This window comes from Squalius cephalus (genome assembly GCF_949319135.1).
Source record: "Squalius cephalus genome assembly, chromosome: 5".
In the NCBI taxonomy this organism is placed as follows: domain Eukaryota; kingdom Metazoa; phylum Chordata; class Actinopteri; order Cypriniformes; family Leuciscidae; genus Squalius; species Squalius cephalus.
Window position 1 is genome coordinate 39,293,672 of NC_137126.1, and position 26,653 is coordinate 39,320,324.

At 37.4% G+C, this 26,653-nt stretch overlaps 1 protein-coding gene across 5 annotated transcripts in view; it reads right to left on the reverse strand.

The window, feature by feature from the left end:
• coro1ca (coronin, actin binding protein, 1Ca) overlaps window positions 1–26,653 on the reverse strand; it is a gene marked incomplete at its 5' end in the record, with an annotated part of 55,067 nt that overhangs the window by 19,028 nt on the left and 9,386 nt on the right. For 4 of the 5 annotated variants that reach the window (XM_079873096.1, XM_079873097.1, XM_079873099.1 and 1 more), the window contains one exon: window positions 10,496–10,695. In XM_079873096.1, coding sequence (XP_079729222.1) covers window positions 10,496–10,695 — 200 coding nt within the window. Of the gene's footprint in view, window positions 1–10,495; window positions 10,696–10,957; window positions 11,159–26,653 lie in introns of those variants that run through there. The other variant, XM_079873100.1, reaches the window with a different exon arrangement.

Genomic DNA, 26,653 nt, shown 5'->3' on the forward strand with positions numbered 1-26,653 from the left:
TGGTGCGATGACATCACAGCAGAAAGCCCAGCCCGATAGAGCACAACAGCTTGGGCTATTCTCAAGCCCAGCCTGTACAAAAACAAAAAAAGACACTACCCACCTGTGCAGAAAACCACTCGGTGTACACATTCCTTCTCAAGTCTGGGCATGGTTAGAACACGGCCTTACGTAAGAGAAAGAGAAACCATACCTTTTCGTAGCTATTTGTGAGCTAACCGCCCCTCGTGTTTCTTTTAAAGTGCGTGTGGATGGTTTCAAATGAGAGCAGTGGAGAAAAATGTCAAGACGACAAAACCAGTTCACAAGAAATGTTCAAAGGTAACTGGAAAGAAAAGGAGATAGAAGAATACATAAGACGTTCTCGAAACTGAGAAAAAAAATCCAAGACTCACAGAACACTAAGAAATGCCACCCTATTATCAGAAATACGGATTACCAATCAGTCCATGAACAATGATACACACTTACACACTGATACGGCTGCTTGCCAATAAAAACTAAATTCCTAATTCAAAGTCCAGCTGTGGGCAGTGGTCTGTCAACCATCACATGCACCATAAGATAACAAGCTCAGAATCACTTACTGATATTGTCTGTGTAAAGTTATGACGAATCTGTAAAGCTGGTAAAGACAATACATGCAAAAAGCGATGTGACGCAACTACCCGTAGCTCTGTTGACAAGAAACTTTACCTAAAGAAAACAAACATCATCTAACCAGAAGATAATACACCTAGGAAACTATTAATACATTTAAAAAAAAAAATTACAGCTCCGATACGGTTTAACTTGTATTGAACCCAGAACATTACTTAAAGGGTTAGTTCACCCCCCCCCCAAAAAAAAAAATTCTGTCATTAATAACTCACCCTCATGTCGTTCCAAACCTGTAAGACCTTCGTTCATCTTCGGAACACAAATCCGAGAGCTTTTTCAAATATTAATGAATAAATCAGTAACGCTTTATTTCGATAGTCCACTTTAGACATTCTACTAACTATAAGTAACTTTGCAGCTACATGTCAACTAACGGTCATTAGAGGATTAGTAGACTGTCTGCTTAATATCTGCTAACTCTTTATTTTGTTGGTCCCCCAACAGACATTCAACTAACTATAAGTAACTTTGCTGCTACATGTCAACTAACGGTCATTAGAGGATTAGTAGACTGTCTGCTTACTCTTTATTTTGTTGGTCCCCTAACAGATATTCTACTGACAATAAGTAACTTGGCAACTACAAGTCAACTTATTCTACTAACCCGAACCCTAACACCTAACCAGTCTACTGACAGTCTACTACAGCCTACTAATACTCTAATGAGAGTTAGTTGACATGTAGTTGAAAAGTTACTTTTTGTAGAATTTCTAAAGTGGACTATCAAAATAAAGTGGAACCAATAAAGTAAGGTTACTTTACTCGTTACATCAAAAAAGTAATCCGATTACATAATGCACTTTACCTGTAATGCACAACACCAACACTATTGGTTATCCTATGATCATTTGCACTTGTTTAGTCATAGACATGAGGAAGGAGGCGATGGCGGAAAAAAGGGGGAAGGTGATAAAAGTTCTCTCAAGAGAACCTTCCAGTGAAAACCCGTAACTCAAAGCCTCTAACCGATGAGGACCAGGATGATGCACTAGCATTAGCCGCTATATTTATTTACTGACATTATTGCCAGTTGGATTTTATGGATCACTGACATTGGAGAAGAAGGTTAGCAGCAATCATCTGCCTATGGATTGGTTTGCTTTATCAGTTATTAACACACTCACTCATAAGCTTGCCTATATGTGCTTATGCAAGCTTGTGATCACAAGACATTTTTTAGGGGATGAGCAAATTATGAAAGCAAAAGTCAAAGAAAGAAGCTTAAAGAACCAAAAATGCAGATATCAACTGATTACCAGGATTTCAAATGATCCATCATGTCATGATCACTGACAGCACAAAAATGTCGCCGAGATGTCTATATTATATGTGTGCATTTTCCCCATGACATTTTTAGAATGTCTGCTCATCAGAAACGAAAAAAGGTACAGTTACAATGACAACACACAGATGTTTTTTTTGCAATGTCTCTGAATGGTCAATTTAATAATGAAAAAATAATGGTAATTATAATATATAAAACCGTAAAAAAGGTTTCCATTTCAAACATCCTTATATGAAATGTTCATAAAAGAATGTTGACAAAAAAGGGAAACATGGTTTCCACAAAAAAATATTACTTCAGCACCAAATTTTTGCATGTTAGAATGACTTCTGAAGGATCATGTGACACCTGTAATGCCTGTTGAAAAATCAGCTGTCACCACATTAAAAAAAAAAAAAAAAAAATAGAATAGTTACTTTAAATTGTAATAAATATTATTTCACAATATTACTGTGAATTATCATTAAATCAAGCATGCAATGTTGTAAATAAAACTTACAGGAAGGCTCTGCTAAACTTACATCATGAATATTTATGTAACTTAATTATAGCTTACTAAAACCGGAGCTGTCCAAAACCATCATTGCAGTGCAGCGAGTCTAACCTGTTGCATAGCAACAGCACTACTGCAGATCCCTCACCTCAACTAACACGGGTTTCAACCCATTCAATCAATAAACCATATTTAAATAAGGATTCCTCGCCTCAACAAAACCATGCCAGAGAGCAAGAGAGAGATGCCAGTGAAGAGAGACATGAAAACCATGGAAAAAAGGAAATGAGAGCGACAGGAAGACTGGACACACTGTGGAAGAGGCCAGCAGAAAGTATTACAGAGCCACAGATGCTTCCTGCAGTAGCTGAAGCATGTCTGTCTTATCTAGTCAGCATGGAAATTTCCATTTCCTCTGCGAGTACACGAGGACCCAGAGGCAGCAGACTACAGCCGACCTGACTGAAGCACCTCAGCTGCTGTCCAACCACAATTCATGAGCCACGTAAACAGCCAATCAGGGCAGAGGGGGCGGTGCCAAGTGTGTGTCAGAATGAGAGCAGGTGTATACTACGCAGTTGGCTAATGCATATGACCTGAAAGAGGAGGAGGGGGGAAGAAGAGGGTAAAGAAATGAGGAAGAAAGATCACGAGATAAGAGAGATCCTGAGGTTTGACACTCAAATATTTTAAAAAAACACAAACACATTTATTATTCTAAATACAAAAATTGAATTAAATAAAATTATATATTTATAATTATTATAGTTATGATATTGCATTTATTATATTATCAAAAATTATTCTGATTATTAAATTCATGCAAGAAATGACGGTGAAAAAAAATAGTCAAATTCTGTAAACCCTTTAAAACAACTTCTGGATGAATAACTTAAAAAAATGATAAAGTAAAATGAAATGTTATATATTTATAATAATAATAGTATATAAATATTATAAATTATTATAAATAACAACAATTAAAAAAAACATAATAAATGGCCACAACGGACTTTACAAATTAACCAAAAAATTCCCTTCACACTGCCCGCTTTTCTTCTATGCGTCTATCAAAGACTCTATTGGGCGCAAGCACTGTGCTTCAGCCAATGGAGAGGAAAGAGGAAATGGGTCTGGAAGGTTGACAGGCGGGGAGCTGAGGATGACCATATAAGGTAAAATCTGCAGTCAGTAGCTGCCAGAGCTCAGTCAGTGCAGCAGGAACAGTAGGGGGCTCCTGAAATACAGACTGGGAATCAGAATGACACATCAATGGCTACACACACAATTTAAGTTACATCTGTCCATGTGGCTGCACAGAATATATGGAGGTGGACTTTGAAGTAAAGCCACTGAACTCTCACTTCCTTTGTGTGTGCCCCCTTTTTCCTGTTTCTCTCTTTCCTCATCTTTGGTGCTCTCATTCTCCTGCTTTTCCTCTTTTCTGGGAAGTGGCGCATGTGCACGGGCCCAGTTCAAAAGCAGGAATCCCAACAAATGTGTCCAACATATGGCTGGATCAATACGAAACATTTTGGCTTCAACATGATACAAAATCAACACCTTAAGTAACAAATAAACAGCCTTGGGTGACTGATGATATAAAACTAATACAGTATAGATTCAAAATCACCGTCTTGGTGAGTATCCTAGTAAACATAGTCGTTAAGTGAACACAAACAGTTGAGAAATACAGAATCAGTGTATTGGACCCGTGAATTATATCTTAAAGTGACAGCAGCCTAATATTCCTGCTGCTGTTTTTAATGTTAATCAAACAACAGACTTACTGCAAAAATAAAAAATAAAAATAACTCAAATGTCTTGACTGAATAACTTTTGTAACTTTAATAAGGATTCATCTATACTTGTGCAGTGAATACTATGCAGTGTTATTTCACATTTGATTACTTTAGTTAGATACAGATTAGATAGATTATGTACAGAAATTAAATACTGTTAGATCTACCTGAAAACCCTGAAATGCATCTGTGTTCTGTTGTTTATTTGTGCTATTGCTTCTAGTTTGATCATTTGTTCTCATTTTATTACAGACTGTTTAATTGATTTTAATAGTGCTTGAAATGTATATTTTATATTTATGTAGTTTTTTTATATTTGCAATGTTCTTGCATTCCATGTAAAATTCTGGCGAGTAAAATAAAATAAAAACTTACTGGCCAATGGCAACTCAAGCTTCAGTGTCCATAGAGGGCCATTGGTCATTTTATTAAATTAAAAAACTCCACAAACGCTGAACTCGAAACATTTCTACAAGCAGAAATGACAGAAGACATGAAGAATCAAATGACCAGGTATTAAGTTTCAAAGTGAAAACTAGTCACTAAATACACCCTATAAAAGTCTGCTTCCTTGTCACTTCAGGATTTGAGCTGTAAAGGGAAATTGTTGCTAATATCATAAAGGCTGGCGGCATAAGGGTAAACGGCAGTTTCCTGCAGGATGGTTCATATTTCGTGCTATAAACTATTAGAGGTGGTCAGAGAGAAGGGATGAATGGAAAGTAGGAATGCAAGGCCTGCAGAAGGCTACAGCCATCCGTTTCCTAGCACTTCCTTCGTATGTTAATGAGAGTATACAGCTGAGTGAAGGGGGAGGGTGTTGAGAGAGAGACAGACAGCATGTGAGTAGTTAGACACCTGATGGTCTCTTGAAGGGGAAGACAATAAGAGTCTGAGTCATGCTGCTCTGCCTCCCACACAAAGAATCTAGCCACAACCCAGCTGAAACTCCCCTAGACTCAAAAGACATTACTACAGAACATCACTTCTCCTTACGGCAAAACGAACTCGAATACACACAAATGCCTTCACTTAGGAGCAGGGCATCTAGTCATGACATGCCACGTTCAGGTAAATATAGAAGGCAGCAAATCAAAAAGGAGTATCTGAGCACAGAGCAGGCAAGCAATGTCTAAGATTAAACGAACACTTAAAAATGTACTTACTAAAATTAACAAAGTATTCGTAAACAAATACCAAATACTTGTTGGTTAGAAAATAACAAAAGGCCAGTATTAAAATGAATCATTTTTATTACTTTAAGTGAATTTAGGTATCACACCATCATAATGTATGAAAATTTAATTTGCTAAAGGTTATGAAATTATTAGTGGTTTAAAGGTTACATTTAAATGAGTGTCAGATCTCGGCAAAGATAATCTAAATGTTAAAAGGAGAGGCATGAACATGACCAATATTGAGCGTTACCAATATAAGTACGAATATAAGGAGGATGACAGGAATACGGTTTAATGTTCCCTGATGAAAGCAGGCCAACTCAATAAGTCAACCCACCCTCATTTTGTCACGGGACCTGCTGATATACAAGTCTATCGTCACTCGCCCAAACCTGTATTACTTGAAAACACTGAGACATTTCTCAAAATATCTTCTTTTATGTTCCTCAGGAGGAGGAAGAACATCATTCAGGTTTGCAAAGACATGAGGCGGAGTAAATGATCAATTTAGATAAGCATACTGAAACTCCATCAGCCTTGCCACTTACACATCAAGAGCTTCGAACACTCAACCAAACGGCTACCATTGCTCCTTACTGGGAAACAGAAGAATAGTTCTGAGGATTTTAGGGAATCAAGTGAGGATGAAGAGTTCCCATACAGATTTTTTGGGAAACAAAGACCTGGCATACACACAAGAACAATAGCTCCCCCAGAGCCAGCTGTCTGATTGCAGGGGGCTGCTGGGAAAGGGGTGTCCCGGACCATAGACAGATGCAGTGAATCCGAGTGGATACTTAGGGAGGGGTGCAAAGCAGAAGGACAGAAGGCACAACACAACACAGACACACACAAAAAATGCAAACAAACTGAAGTGAGACATTTTTTTGGAGGCTGAATGTATATTTAAAAAAAACTTGAAAAAAGCATGCTATGACAAGCCGCACTCACTCACAAAATCCTCTGATGCCACATACAAGTTTGGCAGTCTGAACTTGTCTAAAAATACTTTGCTGACAATATCTAAGCAAAACTGTGTAAACATTTAGACTATGAAAGCACTGACGTTCAGATTCCTTCACAAAAAACTTTAAAGTTTCAGGAAAAATGTTTAATCCCAGCTCATCTGAGTCCTATGTCAAAGAAACAGACAGATGGATCAAGCAATCTGCTCAGAGAAAACACACAACAGTGAGAATATATATATTTTTCCACAGATTAATACATTTCCCACACACTTGCATTGTGAGTCTGATTCTGAACATTATGCTCGGAATGACAAAGGATTTATACTGGTGTAATCCATCACTTTTTAAGATGATAAGGCTCTTTATAAAGGCTCCAGGAAAGCAGCCTGCAGGAACCGACAGTGAAACTAATCATGTAAATAACACAAGATAATTATAAGAGTTGGTTGTAACTGAGCTCGTCTGGCCAGGCAGCCGAGCGCTTGAGTGTGACATCATTTACGAGCGGGCGCGAGTGTTCGTGTGTGACGCTGATGACAGACGAGAGCCCGAAGAGGTTTGGATGTCACAGTCGTGTCTGAGCGCTCTCTAATTACAGAACGCTGTTCCGCTTGTCAACACCACTGCTCTGGGTTGTCGTGTTAATCTTGCCAGTATTACCACAGTAATCTGAGATGTGGCAAATGACACCATCAGATATACAAATCAAACAATTTCACAGATGGCTATCTACAAAATACATAACTAATAATGAAGTCTGAAAAAAATAATAAATAATAATACTAATTTACTCATCTGCCTTATGTGGAACATAAAAATATTTTGAGAAATGTCTGGATTTTTTTGTCAATAAAATGGCAGTCAATAGTAAAAAAAAATAGTAAATTGTTTATTTTGGGGTGAACTATCCCTTCAAAACCAAAGTAGGGTTTACAGCTCATTCTTACAAAATATTATGCTCACAGGAAGGCAGTACTTGCATGTTAAGATAATGCCTAGATTCCATTATAGAAACAAGATTTTCTTTGTGTACAGAAAAATTAACTAAATGATTGTAGAGAAAACAACTTATTATATCACAATAACAATAATAATCATTATTGTTAATATTATTATTCATGTCATTATATTTTTGCTAATTGTTTTCACAATCTAAATGGCCATCAAATGTTTTGGTCTGTCTAAATGCAGCTTTACATTTCTCACTTGAAAATGAATGGCTATGTTGAGTAAAAATCAAAACAATATATAAAATAAGTTACATTAACTGTACTATTGTTGGGTATCATTCTTTGGAGACCCACCACCTGGTGCCATTATCAGTAGACCCGATAAAAAGGTTGAAAAGTATAAATATCACTTTTAAATATAAGTATTTCAGTCAAACAAAATTGTCTTTCTCTACATAGAACTGAAAACCAGTACAAAAAGAAAGAAATGGGGAAATGAAGGCCACTCCTTCAAACTATCTGGAAAAATCTGAGTCAACCACACACTTCAACATGCACAAACATGCAGACGCACTACTAAACACACGAATGCTCAACCACTAAACCAAGAACATAACAGACTAGGAGACAAGCTTCATCCCGATGAAGCAAAATCTCTGGCTTTGTAACTCAAGCAGACGGTGGTAGTCAGTGACAGAAGGTTAGAGAGGATAGTGCATTAAGTTCAGAGGTAACAAAATCCCTACAGGCCCAAGATTTTCATCACACATATCAAATGACAGACCGCTGCAGATTCAGCTCACAAATTCGACTTTTGTCATCACATTTGAACTCAGAAAGCCATTAGAAAAGAAGATATCTTACCATCATTGGGTAGCAAATACCTTTGAGGGCAACGGTAAAGTCTTAGTTGCAATTATCAATACTGTTGCAGAAATGTTGACACTTTTTGTGTTTTTGATGAAAATGGCAACAAAAGAAACGATAAAAGTGTGCCATTTATGTTTTTTATCATTAGCACAGTAAAGTGGGGGAACAGATTTATCTGGTCTAGATAATTTGTGATTTTAAACATCTAAAGTGTTGTTGCAAGTATGTAAAACAAGTACGTTTCAGAATAACATGGGCAGAACATGCTCACCAACAGCTCAAAGTATGGAATCTCATAACTAACTGGTTAAACCATTAACCGACAGTAAGAATTTTTACAGAATAATTGGTTAAACAGTTTAAAAAGTAAAAAAAAAAAAATCTTTTTTTTTTTTTTTTAAATGCTTTCTACATGATTAAAAAAAAACACAAAAAAAAACACATACACTATACATATAAAATTTAGTTAAAAAAAAAGTACAAGTTAGTAAAAAACCAGTAACTAAAGCAAAATGTTAACAAACATTATAAACATAGCTATAGGCTATTTTAGTTCCTCTCACTCCATAACAAATCTAATGAATCATACATTTCACAAGGTTGTAATTAAGTGTGTGTACATTCAAACATGGACAAAGACCATAAGCGTGACACAGCTGGAGTTCAAGCAGGCTTAAGTGGAGGGAGCAACTCCACACTCTCACCTTAGATCAAATTTTCAGACCGCAAAACCATTTTGTCACTTGGCTCTTTCTCCATAGTTATGACATAATCTCCTCAACTTCTTTTAGGTCTAAGACTTCTCTGCTGATTCAATGTTCTTCTCAAACTTTAAAGAAATGGTTCACCTGAAATATTTACTTGTCTTCATGTAGTTTCAAATCTGGATGCTGCTTTTAATCCCTTAATACAAATAAAGAAGAAATTGATGAATCTTCTTCTCACAAATTTTTTCCATAAAACAACAATTCAAAGTGACCAAGTCTCGTCAAGCCTCAAAAGAGAGTATAAAAGAACCATAAAAGGGAATCGTTCTGTGAGAAACAGACTAAAATTTTAGTTTTTATTATTCGCTGGTAACCTCTTTCAAGTGAAAACCAAATCAGTCAGACTTGTGAACAAATCAGTATGAATTTTAGACAATCAAATTGTTCACTGAAAATTACAGATTCATAAGATTGTGTTCACAATCCGAGTATTTGCCTTTGTTGTGTCCTTTTTGGAGCTTGACAAGCTTCTTGATCATTATGAACTATCATTATATGGAAGAGAGAAGTGTAAAGTTCCTTTAAAACTTATGAAGCACAGTGACAAAACATAACAGCATTCAGGTTTGGAATGGCATGAGTAAATAATAAATATCATTTTTGAATACAAGTTGAACTATCCCTTTGAAAAGCTTCAGATGTAGAAGTCAAAATCTAATATCTCCATACAGAATCTGAACTCCATACAGATCAAAGCAACACATTCAAATGTACAGATTTGGTCATTAAATATTTAAACTAAACTAAACATCCTTCCTTGTATACTTCCAATAAGCAACTTTTCCTATAAACCATTCAAGGCTTACACAAAATATGTCACATACATTTTGTGTCCTCACAAAATGCAAATTAAAACATCACAGCCAAACAGAAAATATTTGATGATTAAAATACAGCTATGTGGAGTGAGGTATCACAGCAGTTGTGTGGAAATTGAAAATGTACACTACAGTTCAAATGTTATGGGTCAGTAAGATTTTTTAAAGAAATCATTACTTTGATTTACTTTAAGTAAATGTTTTGAATTGTTAAAAAAAAAAATTTTCTGGAGCACTAAATCAGCATAATAAAATGATTTCTTATGGATCATGTGACACTGAAGACATGAGTAATGGCTGCTGAAAATTCAGATTTGCCATTACTGGAATACATATTTTTTAGATAGAAAACAGTTATTTGAAATTGTAATAATACTCACAATATTATGGTCTTTACTGTTTTTTTTAATCAAATAAACTTGGTGAGCATTGAACACTTGGGTAAAAAAACAAAAACAAAAAAAACTTAGACCCCACACATTTGAACGGTTGTGTACATCAACACATCTTGACAGGACTAAAAGTCAAGCAAGAACATAGTATTATGACCAAAAAAAAACATCCCATCACCTGTTTCTCTCACCTTATAGTTTGGTCAACAAACTAGATTTTGACTAGCCATCTAAAACAAATGAATATAAAACGCAATGGATATAGAATAAAGAATTCCATTTAAGCACAGTGTAGTTTTACAGATCTCTCACCTTATGAAGAGGCAAGACCATAAATGCACCACCTCCGCTGGCTTCCACGATTATGGCAACAAATTTGGGGTTAACCGCGCAGAAGGCGCTGTCCCACGTGACCCGGGACACCCTGATGTCATCGTAGCACTGGTCATTCTTCACCGCCTGGCCGAACACATGCCGGAACTTACTCTGTCGTACAACCCGTCTGAACATATCTGCAGAGAAGAACATGACAAGAATGATGAATAAAGCAAATCACATGACCTGAACGCTTCAGTGCTTTCACTGAACAGGTACCATGTACAGGAAACACCATCTGAACTGGTTAAGATGCCATTCAAACTAATGACAAGTAGATGTCAGTGTAAATGTCAGTCTTACACGGTTTAAAGAGTGTCTTAAATCCACTGGCTAGTTTAAATATAATCCTAAAACATGACAAGCGCTGCAGTGTTTGCACTAAAAGTTAATAATTACCTGAGCAGAACAGTGACACTCCAAAATGACATAGTAACTGCCATATTAAAATGATTTAAAAGTGTTTGGCATAAAGAATAATGATGAAATCCATCTCAAAACGTGTTGCTGAAAAATCAAAGCGAGTTTAAAGTGGGACAAGCTCGATTTGACATCACACATGCCAGATGGGTTCACTATCCCGAATGTGGAAAAAGCTAGGATAAATCCCCACTCAGAGAACATTACTCACCCTATTTCAAACGGAAACTCCACATAAGCGTCAACACATCACGTTGGTTTCTATACTATGTTTCGGCTTGTCTTGCTTTAATTCTCAAACAAACCTGAATAACAAGAACATTCTGTCTTCATGCCATTTCCCAACAAAAACAATTGAGGCCCAACTAAAACAGGAGAAACACTAGGGCTGGATTGAGACAAACTGTCAATGAAAAAGATAAGGAAAAAAGCTAAATACAAACCTCATTGCTCAGGGGATCAATAACAATGTGATTAAGTCTGTAATGTAGTTCACACCCAAATAAGTAGTTAAATAACTTTAAATAAATAGCTTCATAATCTCGGTGCAAAAGGTTTTGGCAGGAGTTAAGACTATGCTTGATTCTAGTAGCATCTTACATGGTAGACTTCTAAAATCATGTTATAGATCTTTGATAGATTATGAACAGTTCATCCAGGCATACATTTCACTTTTAAAAATATGTTTTGACCTTGTAATGTTTAATCAATTTTTAGATCCAAACTTTCATCTAAAAACAGCACTTCTCTCTGGACTTGAGTTCAACGGTCACATCTCAAAATCCGAATCCTTATGTATAGAAGCATAAGTGTAGTTCCAGTAGCAGTCAATCGTGAAGTGTGGAGGACGAGGTGCCCTGAGGCTGGTGTAACAGCAGTGGGGAATGAGGTCAGGAAGCAGTTCATGTTGGTGGGTGTGGCTGTTTGACTAAGGAAGAAATTTGAACTGAACTTGCATGATAATAGAGCATAAAGCATAAAAGGTTTTACACTAATCACGTGCTACAAATTCTCTCTCTCTCAACACCCCTCACCTAACACCAGTATCTTAAGACACAAATGGCCAAACCCGATTGAAATTTCATTCGGATTGCAAGGGGTGGTTTAAACCTTTTCTAATCCATTCGAAAGGACATGTAAACACTTGATCGGATTGCAAACCGAAACAGGAAATTTCTGCACATGTGCCGGATGACGCACAGAACAAGCTGTTGTTGTTGAAGTGTCATAAATGACTGTCGTGTCATTCTAAAATTCTCGTTCCACTTATCGCCTGTAAAGTGCTGCAGGACAGTGTCATCCCAGCAGTCCTTGCTTCGGACTCTCATCCACAGATGCCTTGTTTTGGGTGCGGAAGGGGGGGGGGGGGGGGGGGGGGTTACTGCTTGATAAATATAACAAATTTTCATGTGCGCGTTGTGTCCTAATCAGGGCCTGAAATAGATAAATATTAAAGGGATAGTTTACCCAAAAATGAAAATTCATTCATTCAATCCATCATTTACAAGTTGTTCCAAATCCATATAAATTTCTTTGTTCTGCTGAACACAAAGGAAGAGATTTTGTAGAATATAGGTAACCAAACAGTTGATGGGGCCCCATTGACTTCCATACAATTTTCTTTCCATACTATGGAAATCAATGGGGCCCCATCAACTGTTTGGTTACCCATATTCTTTAAAATATCTTCCTTTGTGTTCAACAGAACAGAGACATTTATACGGGTTTGGAACAACCTTAGGGCGAGTAAATGATGACAATTTGAATTTTTGGGTGAATTACCCCTTTAAGTCTGCTTTTTAAAACCAAGAAGAGAAACGATGGCAGGATGATGGCTAGTATATTCGTGCAGTGTGCACGTCAAAAGATCAAATCTGATTTTAAGGACATCTTTTCCCTGCAGCTAATGTGTTTACCAGCACAAGGGCGGGACAACCTAAATCAAGTCTCGCCTTATATTTTTTCTTATTCGAGAAGCGGTTTCACTCATGCGTCAGGATAAGGAACAAAAGACTAATCACGACTTCCATTTCAAGCCAACTTTAACTTCCTTACAGCATTTCTAATATATGTTAATATATAAATATTCTTATTCCTTATCTGATAGGTCCACTGTTCGAATAACTGACATTAATCTGCTGCACTGCATGTCAAAACTTTACCACAACTTCCTAAAAACATGCTATCAATCACTAGAGGAAAAAAGGCGCATCATGACTTTCCTGTTATAACCACATAGACCAGTAAGAATGAATCCAATGTAAAAGGACACCGAAGATGCCGTTTCAAAGTCATGAAATGGAAGTATCGAGAGATCTTTTTTGTGATGTACATCCGAGTGCAATGGATTATGGAAAAAGAAAAAAATGTAAGGCGGGGACGAACATGAGCTTGAGGGGTTTAAGCAGACTAAATGATTAGAGTCCAGCATTTATTATTGGATAAAAAAAAAAAAAATACACGTGGATGGATAAATCGTTCGCAATAAGATAAATAACATGCATTTCAAAAATAGATCGGGTTAATTTTTTATTTTGTCAACTCCACCTGTAACCAACCATTCTTAATGCTTGAACATATTAATATAAAAAAAGAAGAAAAATATACACCCCGTTTCTACATTCTTTATTTTTTAACTTTGTGCAATTTTTTTATACACTGGGACAGTGAGAGATGAGACAGGAAATAATAAGACAAGGGGGTTGGGATCAGGAAATGACACGAGCCAAGCTCGAACTCGGGTGACCCGTATGTATGCGGGCATGCTTGCAATACCAGAAAATGTTTCCTAAACCGCTTTAGAAGAAGAACAAACACATTCGTCAGAGACTCTGTGACTACCTTATATCAGTAATCATGATGCTACATCTCACACCACAGAAGGACTCACACAGGGCACTGCAGCAGGTTCATTCGGCTGGAGGACTCGAAATACCACACTTACACCAAACAAACTCAACTGCTGCCGTTTCCTCATTCCCACCCCTTTCATTGCCTCATTTCCCATAAGCTGCCAAGGTCGCCCGTCCGCCAGACAGAAGTTGTCTGCAATGTCTCAAGGAGCAAAAGTGGAACTGAAAAGGTTTGTTTGGACAGGAGAGATGGCTCTTCACATCAAACTTCTCTAAAAGCAGCTTTAGGTTCAACAAACTGTCTTTTGTGCAAATAAGGATGTACAGAAACAGTCTGAGAAACAGAAGGTCACGGTTAGATCGCTTCTCTTCTTGGTTACTGCTTGATTAAAGCAGCTAATGAAATGAATCATCAGAGAGCTACAAGAAAACAAACCACAAATCACCAAGAACAAGCTTTATCTTGTAACTTGTATAGTCGGGTTGTGCCGATAGATGATAGTATCGATGGCTGATGCCTTTGACAATAGAGATTATAATTGGCCAGTTTTCCCATTAATGTATTAAATTATTATTATTATTATTATTATTATTATAAAACATAATACAAAACTACATCCCACATCAAAACTGAATTGCAAGGTGATCTATTCACAAATTGTCAAGAGTACTTGTTATATAAATATTATTTAAAAATATTAAGCCAATAAATTAGATACCGTTATCAGCACTGAGGTAGATTCCGCTCTCGTTGTGAGAGACGTGCTGTGTAGCGTCAGATGCCAAAAGCTCGGTCAGTTTTTGTTTTCACCTTCAGGGAATAATTGACTGTGGTCTGAGACTCCTTTACCTAAAAGTTTGCAAATTGCATGATATCCACGGGATCGCCTCTAGGGTGAAATCAAACTCTGTCACCAACTCCATCTTTGCTCCATCATGCTCGCAAAAAAATAGAAAAAGATTCTAATTTCCCGTGATAAAACCAAGTAAGTAAATAATTAAATAAATGAGTAAATAAACAAGTAAATAAGTAATGATCAAATCTCAATAGATCAAATACTGTTCCATGTTGTTCCAACCCTGTAAGGCTTTCGTTCATCTTCGGAACACAAATTGAGATATTTTTGATGAAATCTGAGATTTCATCATCAAAAATATCTTAATTTGTGTTCCAAAGATGAACGAAAGTCTTACGGGGTTGGAACAACATGAGGGTGAGTAATTACTGATAGAATTTTCATTTTTGGCTGAACTATCCCTTTAAAGAAGGGGGGGGGGGGGGGGGGTAATCATGCATGCCTCATCTGGCTCAGTACACTTTTCATTTTCAAGCCTCTGCAAAGGTTCAGTCAAACATTAGGCTTTCTTGAGCATTCAGAGGCACTGCTTGCATTCTCTTGTCTGTTTTAATCAATCACTACATCGGATATAAAACAATCCCAATATACAATCCAAACAGAAAGGTATAATTCAGAGCATATGTAATGCAATACCTCACCATTGTGAAATTCATAAATCGCCACACCTTAAAATCCAGATAAAATCAAAGCTTAGGCTACACAAACGTGAATCACAGTTTTACACTCAATCTATACCAGAAGCAAGTGGCAAAAACTACAATCGCTGCCATTATAAATCATTTCAAGCATCCAACATTGCTATGCTTGCAGTGTAGATCGTGTGTGAGGAGAGAAGTGCTTGTAGTATATTCAAAGTCATATACTCGGCCCCATAAAATGATAATCAGATGGTCTTACCGTGCCAGAAGGACAACCTCGCACAAACAGCTCCGGAAAAGATCTTGTCTATAATGGTGTTCTCAAACAATTAAAACGCAGTAAAGACTGGAGTGAACTTAAAGTGAACCTTTGTAAAGTGCATTCAAATTCTAAAGACCCATGGGCTTTTTACAGTGACCCAAACCGATCATGTTCAACACTGCTAACTCAATGGGTAATGAGATGAGATTCTCTCAGTTAGAACAGCAAGGTGTTCAACCATTAAATCCAATCTAATCGGACAATGTAGCCTGGCTCAATGCCACCTTTAACCGATTCATTTGGTAATGTACTTGCTTATGCAAACAAACAGTATGTAATACAATAGGGTAAATCCAGAAACAGTTAAAGATAGGGATGAACTGATATTAAAATTCTGGTCGATACAAGCCGATTGTTATTTTGAATGTTTAATTTGAAATTAAATTAAACATTCACCAATGCACACATCAGATATGGTAAACGGAAGCTCAAGCATGTTTGCTTGACCTGCGAGAACCAATGAGGTTCATTCTCGTGTTATGCAGCACGTTTGAGCTTCCTCAAGAACCAGTGAGGTTTGTTCTTGCACGTCAAGAGGCAAGTAAGGGCTTCTGTTTAGGTTCTGATCAATGTTTATGTGTCAATAAAAATGATTGAGTTTCTTAAGAAAGTTTGGACTAAACCGCTTGATTCATGTGGATTAGTTTTACGATCTCTTTATGAACTTTAAGCAACAAAGTGGTGGTTGCATGGACTGTCAATGGAGGAACAGAAATCTCTCAGATTTCATTAAAAATACTGTAATTTTTGTTTCAAAGATGAACAAAAGACATACAGGTTGGGAATGGCATGATTGCGAGTAATTGATGAGTCATTTTTTTATTTTTGGGTGGACTAACCCTTTAACATCAATCACATAAGAGTCATATCCAATGGCTCTCATATCAATAGACTAATGAATAATTATTAATAAAAGTTTATTTATTTTACACAAAGCAAGTTACCACATTGAGATCACGTGATTAGCCAAACACCATTCACTAAATCGCAGTAACCCCATAATTATAGGACCATTTCAGTAATGGAATAAATGAACCGTGGCTGACTTTTCAAAGTTTTCAAGTGGAATGATTCCTCCTCCTCTTTTTGTCTGTCTTGCACTTTGGTAGTTCTCACATGCACATGTGGAGACAGAATTTGCTCCATAAATTAGCAGAGCTGCACTTGATTTGACATCTGCACCGCTCTGAAGACCCAACGTGGCATGTGGCCGTGAATCCAGATGAAACGCACTGACCTTGTGCTCAATCTGCTCACCAATATCCTGTAGCTGGTGTTTAGTCTCTACAACACACTGGCACAACGGAATGTCACAAGACAACTCTTCCGTGAATGCAATACACAGATACTCCGCCTCACATTTGCATCTGCTGTGTGAGAGGTTAGCATGGGGTCACAACTGTGGCTCTCTTGGCAGTCATGCTGCAAGCCAGGTGGAGCAAGAGAAAAAACGAGTAGTAGCGTGAGGGAAAAAGAGAGAGGGGCGTTGCACTTTGCGTAGATTTGAATCAGCAGGTTCATGTAGTCGAACTGCGGTTGGCTGTCTGAAGGCAGAGTCTTGCTGTTGTCAAAGTAGAGCAAAGTACTGCCAAGTAACACATGGTGAAATCCAGCCTGTACTATTTACAAACACTCATGAATCGCCTAGCAACACCAGCAAAATACCACACCAGGAAAGAATGGAAAAAAAGGTAGAACCAAGTAGAGAAGTAAATTTGGCCTTTTAAGTACAAAACGTACCCAGTTGACTCGGAGACTCTCAAAGCAGAGCTCAATCACATTGAGATAATTTTCAGCCAAAAAAGGCTATAATACAAGGGTCTATTTTAGCAGACAGGCCCACCAATATCACTCCGAGGCAAGCCATAGAATAAGTCAAATAACCTGCCAAATGATGAATAATTTGAGGGTTTTAGTTTACTTGAACCAACAACACACACACACTACAAAACTGAAGCTCACCACCATTAGATGTATTAAAGGGATAGTTCAACTTCGTGTCATTTTAAACCTTTAAGACTTTGGTTTATTTCATCTGAAAAAAATAGATTTTGAGAAATGTGTTTTTTTGTCTATACAATAGAAGTCAATTGTCACCCAAACACTGTATTTTTAACAACATTCTTGAAAATTTCTTCTTTTGTGTTCCAAAGAAGAAAGTCATGCAGGTTTGGAGCAACCAGAGATAAATCAACCCGAAAGTTGAAATAAAAATTTTAAATATTAAATTTGCAGCTTGCACACTATACTTAGGCCTATACTAACATGTTTTTTGTTGACATGGTAGGAAATTTAGGATTGTAACTACAGTGAATGGTTGAGATTGATCAAAGTGCAACATGACAGACAACAATAAACTGAGTATATTAAATGCACACAGGGCTTTAGTCTTTTAGTGTAAGCTTGGCATCGGACGTAAATTAACTCCAAATCTCCAAGATGTGATCGGTTTCACAAAGGAAAGGCTAACAAACAATGACTTCACTCAACGGCCCATGTTCCGACAAAAGACACAAAACACGACATGCTGCATCACTCCAGCACACAATAGCTGTCTTGACACTTCCATGAGTCATAAAAAAAATTCCACATAGACCATCCAAGACAGTTACATAATGACATAAAACATCCATTTATACAAATAAAAGTCCCCTGTATAATTTCACCACATAATCTGGCCATAATCACCAGCTGAAAGGTTCAACATTGTTGTCAGCACATATGTTGAAGAATCTTATTCAGCAAGACACTGACTGGAATGAAAATGTCCCCTAAAAAGGAAACAATGGGAGTCTCAGAGCGCTGGAGAAAGGGAAAGTATAATTGTGTGAATTCATTGCCAAGTAACACAATATCAATTTACAGCAGGATGATAGAACTCCATTCTGAACTGAATCTCAAAATATAATGCGTGAGAAATGTTCCAGGGGACAAAGCGAGGGATAAAAGAATTAGTACGAAAACAGATCCGTGATTATCTGACCTTTAGTCTGCTGAACATGGATTTGTTGGGAAAACAAATAGCAAATGTTTCAAACATACAGTTACAGTAAAAAGTGACCGTTTCTGCAAAGTTCATCCAACATTTTTTTTAGCTGAATGGACGATTTTTTTCAAAAATATTGTAAAAAAAAAAAAAAAGAACATTTTAAACATTTCATAATGATGCTCTAATCGCAGGCTGCAAAAATAAGATGGAAACACTGACAGAAAACTCTGCAAAATGTCAAGCACAGTTCAAGTAAAGTGTCATAATGGTCTCTTAGGTTCATAACTGTCTTAACTGCAAAATGAGTGTCATTTATCAATTCAATTTGGTTCGATGTCAAAGAATCAGCCTTGTTAAACCTCTCCAGCCTCCCCTGCACAAACCACACTGCATTTGCTAAGGGAACTGACATTGATGCAGCCTGTGAAAACACACTTACACAATACAGCACAATTCCAACAAACAAACAAACCAAGACGCAGCTGTGATTTCTTTGAAGGGCACTAGAAAAAGTCAATGTTTACCTCAGTTTGTGCTTTTGTCAGCAAAATAAGAAAAGAAGACCTTTACGAAAGTTACGAGTTACAGGACGTTCTAATAAACACTGTTCTTAAACATTTCACAAATCGGATGAAAAACACTGACAGATCATATTCTTAATGTCTACAATATTACTATAGGCTATTATAGACATGAAGAGTATACTATTGTATTAATCAACAATACAACATGAAAAATGTTAACTAAGTTAAATTGCCCTTTATGGTGAAAAAAAATTGTATATGGTTGGTTTTTGAAAGAACAAACTATGAATCGCCATATAATTAATTTATGGTGGAAAAACAGTAAAGGGACATTGCAAGAAGTCCTTCTCTTCTCATTTTTGTTATCTGTAATGTACATAGGATGTTTTGTGTTACATTTAGTTTTGGTGGATATCATTACATTTTAATTCAGGTAAAAATCAGATTTTTGGTAATGCAAGTAGATTGCTATATTATTAACATTATAGCACTATGAAATATACAGGCACCAATATGCCATCCTGTAGGCTAATACTGAAAACGTTGTTGGGGTATAATTTACAGTAAATGTCTAGAACCAGAGCTGCAATTACTATAAATATAACAGTTTTACAGAGTAGAACAAACCTATAACCAAAAGTCATAAATATAAATGGATAACACATTCTGCTCCATTTGTGGTGCAATGGATATAAGACACATGATTTGAGGTATAATTTAGTGTGTGAAGAGTTGTGCTATCACTTTAAGCGATAAAGCGATCAGACTCAACAAATCCAATTGCTCATTATTTCCTGGCAGGTTAATAAGGATTGCAAGCCAACTTACTGCCAAATCAATACAGACCATAAACTGATCTTTGTGTCCATGTACATTCCAAGTGCATCCAGCAATGCTTTTCTTCAACTGTGTGCAACTGCATCCTTGTGTGGTTCACCATTAGCACGGGAATGCAAAAAAATCTATCAGAAGTAGCCAAGCAACCCTGGCAAAGACGTTGAGAATTTATAGCAAAGTGAACACAAAATGCAGATAACATCTAATAAACATACTGGCATAGAGTAAAAGAAGTGCAAAACTACTTCACTTTGCCATGCTTGTGTTCTGGGTTATACGGTTTAAGGCTGGGAATTTTACCCTGGGCACTAAAGCATAAAACTCCAGATAATGTCCAGAAAGATGCTGGACAGTTTTCCAAGGAATGTGGAACAATGAGAACAATAAGGCAGGGAGGCATGCTCTCACACTCCTCACCCATTAAAATCTGCACAAATAATACCACAAAGAACCGAGGATGGAATTTACACGGTCACACCAGCCATGTTAGTAGGCTGCCTACATGAACAAAAGTGGTTACAGATGGCCAGAATTGTTGTCATCCAAAACAAGCTGCGGTAAAAAACAAGTTTGTTGGTCTAGGATTCTCAGCCACACAGTATTAAGAAAACAAGGGTCCGTCAGACGAAAATGTTTGATCGTAACCTGCTTCAAGATGGATCCAGGTTTGCAAGGTGGATCACTGCTTATGAGGAATGAGACAAAATAATTACTTTGTCAAAATCCTGACCTGGATACCAACTAAGTACTGTGAGCAAGACACTTAATGATGCACAGATCCCTGACCACAAACTCAATCCAGCTACCGTCTCCCTGTGAACAGATGCTGAGATGCTTGAATGAAAACGAATCGCTGTTATGCTGCTATTATATCGCCTAAAGATGATCTTGATCACACTTTCATTTAACCATCAAGAGGAAAAGCCAACATCTCTCTTTTTTTATTGAGGCTGACTCTCACTTCACAATGAGTTCTGGGCAATGAATCAGAGTGATACCGCCTCCACAACCATCTGAGGCGATTCCTTCACTTCCTGAACTCGGCAGTGGACAAAGGAAGCCTTGTAACGCAGCACTGTGGCATCACTGGTCTACCGGATTCATGGTGAAACCGAGAGAGTAAAGGCTGGGGAAGCCTTATCCAAAAGCTGATCAGAGAATACACGTGCCCTGCCTTTTACATAGAAAAGTATGATCTTGAACGGTATGAAATGGGGATGTTAATTTACAAAAATTCCCATAATCAATGGTTGTTTAAATTAACGATCAAATGCTTAGAAGCTTAACTTTACAGTGAATATAGGGAATATGGCCATCACTTAAGTGCTTTTAAATTTGCTGACATAGAAGTGCTCTATTTTCGTAGTGTGAATTTGTGAAAAAAAAAAGAACTGCTTTAAATGAAAATGTGATTTGTAAAATCCTCACAGATAGACTTACGTAGTCTTCCAAGGATCCTTCAAATAGAGACAGACTTCAGCTGTGCTTGATGACGTGGCAGCCGAGATATGCAGCCTTACTAGGACACAGCCTTCCATTTGAGTGTTGATCACAGAGTGACATGACATGCTGCTTGGCTAAAGCTATAGGACCTCCGGGATCCGATCACGTTGCAATCGCGACGCAGTGTTTTCCAACGTCATTTGAAAGTTCAACCAATGGAAACTGGATCTCAGGTGTGGTGGGTGGGTATAGTGGGTAGGAACAATGTGCTGAGACCAATCGGACACTGTTTTATGCCTGGAGCACACTTGGATCGGTTTAAAATTACATTTTAAAATATAATAGCTATTATATATAGTTACATTTGTAATAATATTATACAATATTACTATTTTAACTGTATCTTAGTTCTTTTGAAAAAGATTTGAAAATTTTGTGTATATATATATATATATATATATACACACACACACACTCTGGATTATTAGGAACACCATACTAATACTGTGTTTGACCCCCTTTCGCCTTCAGAACTGCCTTAATTCTACGTGGCATTGATTCAACAAGGTGCTGAAAGCATTCTTTAGAAATGTTGGCCCATATTGATAGGATAGCATCTTGCAGTTGATGGAGATTTGTGGGATGCACATCCAGGGCACGAAGCTCCCGTTCCACCACATCCCAAAGATGCTCTATTGGGTTGAGATCTGGTGACTGTGTGGGCCATTTTAGTACAGTGAACTCATTGTCATGTTCAAGAAACCAATTTGAAATGATTCGAGCTTTGTGACATGGTGCATTATCCTGCTGGAAGTAGCCATCAGAGGATGGGTACATGGTGGTCATAAAGGGATGGACATGGTCAGAAACAATGCTCAGGTAGGCCGTGGCATTTAAACGATGCCCAATTGGCACTAAGGGGCCTAAAGTGTGCAAAGAAAACATCCCCCACACCATTATACCACCACCACCAGCCTGCACAGTGGTAACAAGGCATGATGGATCCATGTTCTCATTCTGTTTACGCCAGATTCTGACTCTGTCTTCAACTGTCCAATTTTGGTGAGCTCGTGCAAATTGTAGCCTCTTTTTCCTATTTGTAGTGGAGATGAGTGGTACCCGGTGGGGTCTTCTGCTGTTGTAGCCCATCCGCCTCAAGGTTGTGCGTGTTGTGGCTTCACAAATGCTTTGCTGCATACCTCGGTTGTAACGAGTGGTTATTTCAGTCAAAGTTGCTCTTCTATCAGCTTGAATCAGTCGGCCCATTCTCCTCTGACCTCTAGCATCAACAAGGCATTTTCGCCCACAGGACTGCCGCATACTGGATGTTTTTCCCTTTTCACACCATTCTTTGTAAACCCTAGAAATGGTTGTGCATGAAAATCCCAGTAACTGAGCAGATTGTGAAATTCTCAGACCGGCCCGTCTGGCACCAACAACCATGCCACGCTCAAAATTGCTTAAATCACCTTTCTTTCCCATTCTGACATTCAGTTTGGAGTTCAGGAGATTGTCTTGACCAGGACCACACCCCTAAATGCATTGAAGCAACTGCCATGTGATTGGTTGATTAGATAATTGCATTAATGAGAAACAGAGCAGGTGTTCCTCATAATCCTTTAGGTGAGTGTATATTCCAGACCACAAACTTTTATACAGTTTGTGTTTGAGGAAATATAAATTAAATAATAATAATCAATAATATTGTGTTATCAATCATTTATCATTTTATATAAAAAGTGGAAAATTGATGCACAAATAATTTTACCTAGACCCATCCCTACTGCATATGTAACTTTTTTTTTTTTTTCTATAAAATCAGACACATTGCTGGACTCCAACAGGGAACGCTGCGGCAGAAAAAAGGCAAAAGACAGAGCGTGTGACAGCTCCAAATGAAGGAGTGTAAGAAAGTGAGTACAAGATAAGGAGAGTGTTTTTGCATGTAGTCAGACAGAGCCATTTTACACCATACATGGCTCTGTTTAAAAAATGTATTTAAATATTCTCAACACAAGCACACCCTTCACTCCTGCCAGCCACAGCCCTGTATATCTAGAATTCATTTGACACTTCTGGGTTCATTATGGCACCCAGATGTATACGACTACAAGGATAAAAGAATATTGTTAAGGACGTTCAGTGTTGCCATATCCTGTTTGTCTCTGGCATGAAGACTAAACCCAGAGGGAAGGTTAAAAGTCAACATAAGTATTAGGTGGCACCAACCCAATCTGCCCTGATGTCATCATAGGAGAGGTTGACATGATGTTTCTAATCCAGATCAATGCGCTCTCTAACTAGAAAGGCATTTGAATACATTGAGATGATTTATCTGCAGGCCTGAACTTCACTGAACTTGGAAAGCCCATCATTCATTAAATTTGACACATCCCTTGGCCTTGTGAGACTATAAAATATTCTGGCTATTTTAATCATGCTTTCAAAACTCAGTTCAATATTTATAATTTTGCCTGAATTTATTTCACCAGTAAAATCACTGTGACTATATACTCAGCTATATCAAGCAGCCTTGTCAGGGTCTATACACTACCATTAAAAATGTTGGGGTCTGTTAAGCTTTTTCTGGTGAAAAATGTGTATACTATACTATACTATACTATAATAATACAATTCTATTTCAGATAGATTCTGTTCTTTTGAAAGTTAAGAATCCTGAAAAAAAAGTAGTGTTTTTCACACGCACACAAAAAAATAATAACTGTTAAAAATATAGCTGACAGGAATAAATGACATTTTAAAATATATTAAAATAGAGAAGTTGTTTCACTTAATTTTAATAATATTTGACCATTTTATTGTATTTCTGATCTCAATAAATGCAACTTGGTGAGCCAAAGATACTTCTTTCAAAAACATTTTTTTTTAAATCTTACAAACCCCAAACTTTTGATTGGCAGAGTACCTGTGTTATTAAAAGCTCTTTCATGCTCTGATTTGTGATGAATTGTACATTCTCACTCCTTAGGCCAAAAGTCAATTACACAAATTATGAACTTATTCTCCTTGTGGAAGTTTAGCTTGTTTCACAAAAACTTGACTGAATTGACAGTCGACTTGTCTGAGGTTTATTAGCTTGTACTGAACGATCTTACGCTGACAGATAATTCTGCTTCCTTCCTCGTCAGACAGGGTGTGGTTCATCGCATGGTGCAACTGGTGACAGCAAGTTTCTGTTCCCTTAGGCAAGAGTTAATTTTGCAGTCCTCTTGAGTCTTGGAATGCTTTGGGTAGCCGTGCCTGGCTGTAATATAAATCCCACACCTTTCTGACAACTCATTTAAATCAGTTTTTTTTCATATTGCATTCGCCAATCAGTGGTTCAGATATGCAAACAGAAGGCAAAGCATCAGCCATGCAAATTAGTCAGTACAAATAAATAGGGAAGAAGATTTCAAGTTTTTAAAAAAAGACACAAGTACAATGCGAATGCAATAAAGGTGGAGATTATATTATAATTATAGTGAGAATACAGAATTAGTCTTTTTGGGCCACTTTTATGATACTTTCATGTTGTTTTGTGTCTTTTTACAGGCTTGAAAATATTGGTGAACACTGATTGCAATTGTATGAAAACATTCGTCAAAAATGTGTGTTGTTCAGTGGCAGAAAAAGTTTTTGGTCAACATTAGAGCAAGTAAATGATGAATGCATTCTAACAGCCTGATGAGTCACGAGCCACTCTGAACGATCCTGCCATTTGCCATTGGGAATACAGAAGGGGGTTGACACCTCCTAAATCCTATTCCTGCTCCAGGGCAAATGTAATGGAATTTCAGCTAAGATACTGCTGCCTTTCACAAGCTCAAGCTATTAGAATCTCTGCCACTGCGATCATCTACATTGTTTAAACAACAGCCAACTATTCAACAAGTAATCAGGTCTAAAAGCGTTTCACCATGTCCTACACTCGACGCGACACGCGATATCTTTTCCATGTTAATCAGAGTTTTTGTCCTAACCAGCCGCGACGACGACACGCGACGATTCTATTTTAGAAAAGGTTTCTATTTTTCTGCGACATCCCGCTGGAACAACAAACACAAAGTGCGGCAATGATAATCTCAGGTACTGTTTATGTGCTTTATTTAATGTTAAAAGCATGCAATGTGATTTTGAATATCATTTAGTGCTCCCAGCTTTGTAGCTGTAAAAGCAACAATGGATAATTCACCTCAGATCTTGAAATTAAACAAGTGGAAACAAGAACGTTCTTCAAACTGTGAACAAACAGGTGTATTATTTGACAAAGATTGTTTTAGTAACTCAGCAGCCTATGTATTTGAATAATATTTAAATGGTGTAATATTTGTGAATTTGATTATGTATTACTCTCTGGTGCTGTGCACTTGCCACGAGAGCCTGCCCACACGCTGTTCTGATTGGCTGTGGGTTTTGATTGATTTTTACGCATCTCGCAGTCGCGTCGCGTCTAGTGTGGACATACAAATTATTTGTCGCTGGAATCTTATCGAATCGCGTCTGGTTAGGACAAGGTGTTAGGCGTTTTCGACTTGAAGCGTTGCTGCGCAGAAGGTTCCATGCCTTCGAATTTCACTGAAGCGCAAGAAACTTTAAATATGACAATTTAAATTTGATTTCTGACTGAGTGAGTGTCGATTAACTGTTAGCATCCCTAATAAGTACATCAAATCATATTCATAAATATAACACAATTTGGTACTATACGGTTATCCGGAACACATGTGATGACCTACCCCAACCCCGCCCCTAAACCTACCCGTCACTGGGGTTACGACCAACCAAGAGCGGTTGTGGTCACGTGTGGTCAGGTGTGGTCCAGATAACCATATAGTACCCACAATTTTAACATTATTAAAACTACATACTGAGTGACGGTAACAATCTTTGTCATAGAATGCACTTGTTTGTTCACACTGAGTTGACAGTATGAAAGTTCTTGTTTCCTTTAACTTATTTACAAGATCTGAAGTGAATTATCCATTATCACTTTCAATAATACAGCTATATAGGTCATGCAAAGCTCATGCAAAGCCATAAATAAAGCACATAAACATTACCTGAGATACTTTGCGTGTTGCTGTTATGAGCTTAAATGCATAAATAATAAGCTTCTACACACGAAACTCACAACTTGGACGACCAACACCAGCTTAAAATTGATAACGAATAAAGTACCATGAAAGGTAGCATTCAGAATAGAGCTG